Raw genomic sequence first — 2835 nt, forward strand, 5'->3', positions numbered from 1 at the left:
TGACTTGTTGTTCCCTTGTCATTATCAGTAGAGGTCAATTTTTCCTCCAGCTTTATTTGGCATTCTTTATAATATACACATCATAGAATGAAGTTCTTACTCCAACATGTTGGTCAAAGGGCCTTGGAGTCATTGAACCCATTTCTATAATCTGTATAAAAATTACAATATTTCATTTTTCTATGCACCCATATTTTTAAGGCATCATTTCATAACAAACAGTATGTTAAGCTCCAGATGTTAGCCTTTAATTCTATCCTTCTTTAAGCATAATGCATATTCATGAATCAAGTTACCCATATTTTAAAGTGATTTATGCTTTATATGTAAAAAGTAATATCATTTTAAAGCCTGTAGGAATCAGTTGTTAGTATCATGATTTAAAACTGGTATGCATTTTACATTGCTATATTTGATCACAAAATATTAAAGTATAATTATTTCTTTTAATTAAATGTATAATGAATAGACATAAATTCATATAGTTAAAATTCTCTCTCTCTCTCTCTCTCTCTCTCTCTCTCTCTCTCTCACCTTCCACAGGCTGAAGAAAAGGCTCATTCAGAGGTAAAACCTTGTAACATTTCACTATTTGAGTATTTTAGTTTTCATCTCTGATGAAATATGTGTTATCGCCAGTAGAGGGCTCTGTGATATAATAGTACAACTACAGGACTACAGCCCGAACCCAGTGAGGTGATAAATCTCTACTCTTAGGGATTGCATTGCTTCTTGAGAGACAGTGAAAGGAAAGAGCTAGTGACAAACTCTCCTCTGTCATCCTCTGTTCAGTCTTAGCTCCACATCTCATAAATTGCTGGCAGTGATTGGGACTCATTAACTATTGATGAATGGATGAGATATAAAGTAGGGAGGCTACAGTCATGTGTTTCATTACTGTCCTTGTTCCACTTCCTGTGAGAGTATCTATTGGCATAGGATTAGAGGAAGCGAGCTGCAGGCACCAGGCCTCCGCAACGTGGGTACCAGCAGCCCTGCCCCTCTGCTTTGCGCTCTTGGCCTTACATCAGTCTTCTATGTCTTCTTGGAGGGTATATGGAGGGTATATTGTTTTCCTCAAACACATTTTACAAATATCTGTTTGGTTACAGTCATGTACAAATCAAACAACAACCTGGAGAGAACATTTTTTTTTCTTTACCTTTGTATAAAAGTGGGCCTGGCCAAGGCAAGAAAGAAAGCTTTAATTAGGATGTTCTTCAAGGTGAGGCAATGACTCCTTGTTAGGTCTACACTGGAGTAACCAGACTACAGGGAAAATAAGCACCTTAGCAACGTCTTTTGCAAAAGAAGTCCTTTCCTTTGAAGTCTTATTTCATCAGTTTTGAAAGTAAAATTTGTCCTATGTGTCAAATTTTGTGAAAAATTACTGGGTGCATAATTTGTCTTTCTAATTCCTAAGGATTGAATTTGATTTTTAAGAACCTGAGCGGTTTTCTTTATGTCTCATTAACATATCAAATTTTCTAACATCAGTCACTACTGAGTTAGGAAACAATACAGCTATTTTCCTGAGTAATAGTTACCCAATTACTCTATGGTAGGTTGTGAGCTTTTTAAAAAAGAAAGAAAAAGAAATTTCTTTGTAGTTTTTGACTTTACATTAATAGAATTAGAATCATATAAAGAGAGTATTAATTTGAGAAAGCATCTTTCAGTTATATAGATCTGAGAATAGAATAGATGTTCTACTTTCTGGGAGTATTTTTAGTTGCCATCCCATGCATGCAATGCAATTGCTAGTTCAGGCTAGGAATGTTATTTTAAAGAAAATAAGAATGAAATGGCTTAGTATTTGGCAAAACCATATAATGTGTGCTATCTCTGCTTCCAGCTGTGGGTTCTCTTCCTTTATAAGTTCTTTCAGTGTTGACTACTATTTCTTTTCCATAAAATCTATTATGCACAAGGAGAAAAGACAGTTAATGAGCTGTGTCCATAGTGCTCTTGCAAACTAAGACAGTATCCAAAAGTCCAGCTCCTGCAATACCACACTTGTTTATGGGGAAAAAAAGAAAAAGAAAAAGAGGAGAAGGCTTGATATTTTAAATAACTGAAATTTCTTGACAGAGAAATATAGACTTCTATTTTATAGTTGAAAATATTTTACATTTTCATCATTATTTAAATTTCCAAACAGCATGATGTATTTAAAGCATACTTCAGAAAATACTTATATCAAAATTTTAAATATTATGTGATATTCTCTTATATTTTTCTACTTCACATTTATATAAAATGTGAGCTGAAAAGGCAAACATTTTATAATATTTATTTTGTCAGTTTTGGGGCTGGGGAGATAGTTTAGTAGAATGAGCACTGCCTGGCAAGTGCGAGGGCCTGAGTCCAATCCTGGGATCCACCAAAACAAAAAAATATAGAAAAAATATTTTGTCAGTTTATCTAGTTGTGCCCTTTTAGTGGTTTCCCATTAACTCTAAGCTGTGGATACCTGTAATGAATTTATGCCTAAAGCTACTGACAGATTGATGAATAAAAAGCCTTACAATAAATATTTGGAAAGGAATAATCATTAAACTCCATTGTATAAAACATTTTTCATATGTAGATTCCTAAAATGTTGAATTAAACAAAATTTTTGAGTACCAAAGGATATCCTTAAGTTTTTGAGGAGTTGCAAAACTATAGAAAATCAAAATACATGCACACAAGAAGACAATCCAAGATTTTCAGGATAATAATATAGAGTACTTTTTGCAGATAAGCAAGCAAAAATAATTCCAAAATACAAAAATACAATGTATATGACGTATATTGAACTTTTGAAAGTGGCATTCTATTTGATTTTTTTTT

The 2835-nt window shown here is 33.2% G+C and overlaps 1 protein-coding gene across 3 annotated transcripts in view; it reads left to right on the forward strand.

Annotated features, from left to right (window-relative positions):
- Nav3 (neuron navigator 3) overlaps positions 1-2835 on the forward strand; it is a 432474-nt gene that overhangs the window by 353759 nt on the left and 75880 nt on the right. For all 3 annotated transcript variants that reach the window (XM_012515124.1, XM_004623749.1, XM_023716139.1), the window contains exon 21: positions 544-567. In XM_012515124.1, coding sequence (XP_012370578.1) covers positions 544-567 — 24 coding nt within the window. The remainder of the gene's footprint in view (positions 1-543; positions 568-2835) is intronic.

The sequence above is a fragment of the Octodon degus genome, unplaced genomic scaffold (genome assembly GCF_000260255.1).
Source record: "Octodon degus isolate 3935 unplaced genomic scaffold, OctDeg1.0 scaffold00004, whole genome shotgun sequence".
Taxonomy (NCBI): Eukaryota; Metazoa; Chordata; class Mammalia; order Rodentia; family Octodontidae; genus Octodon; species Octodon degus.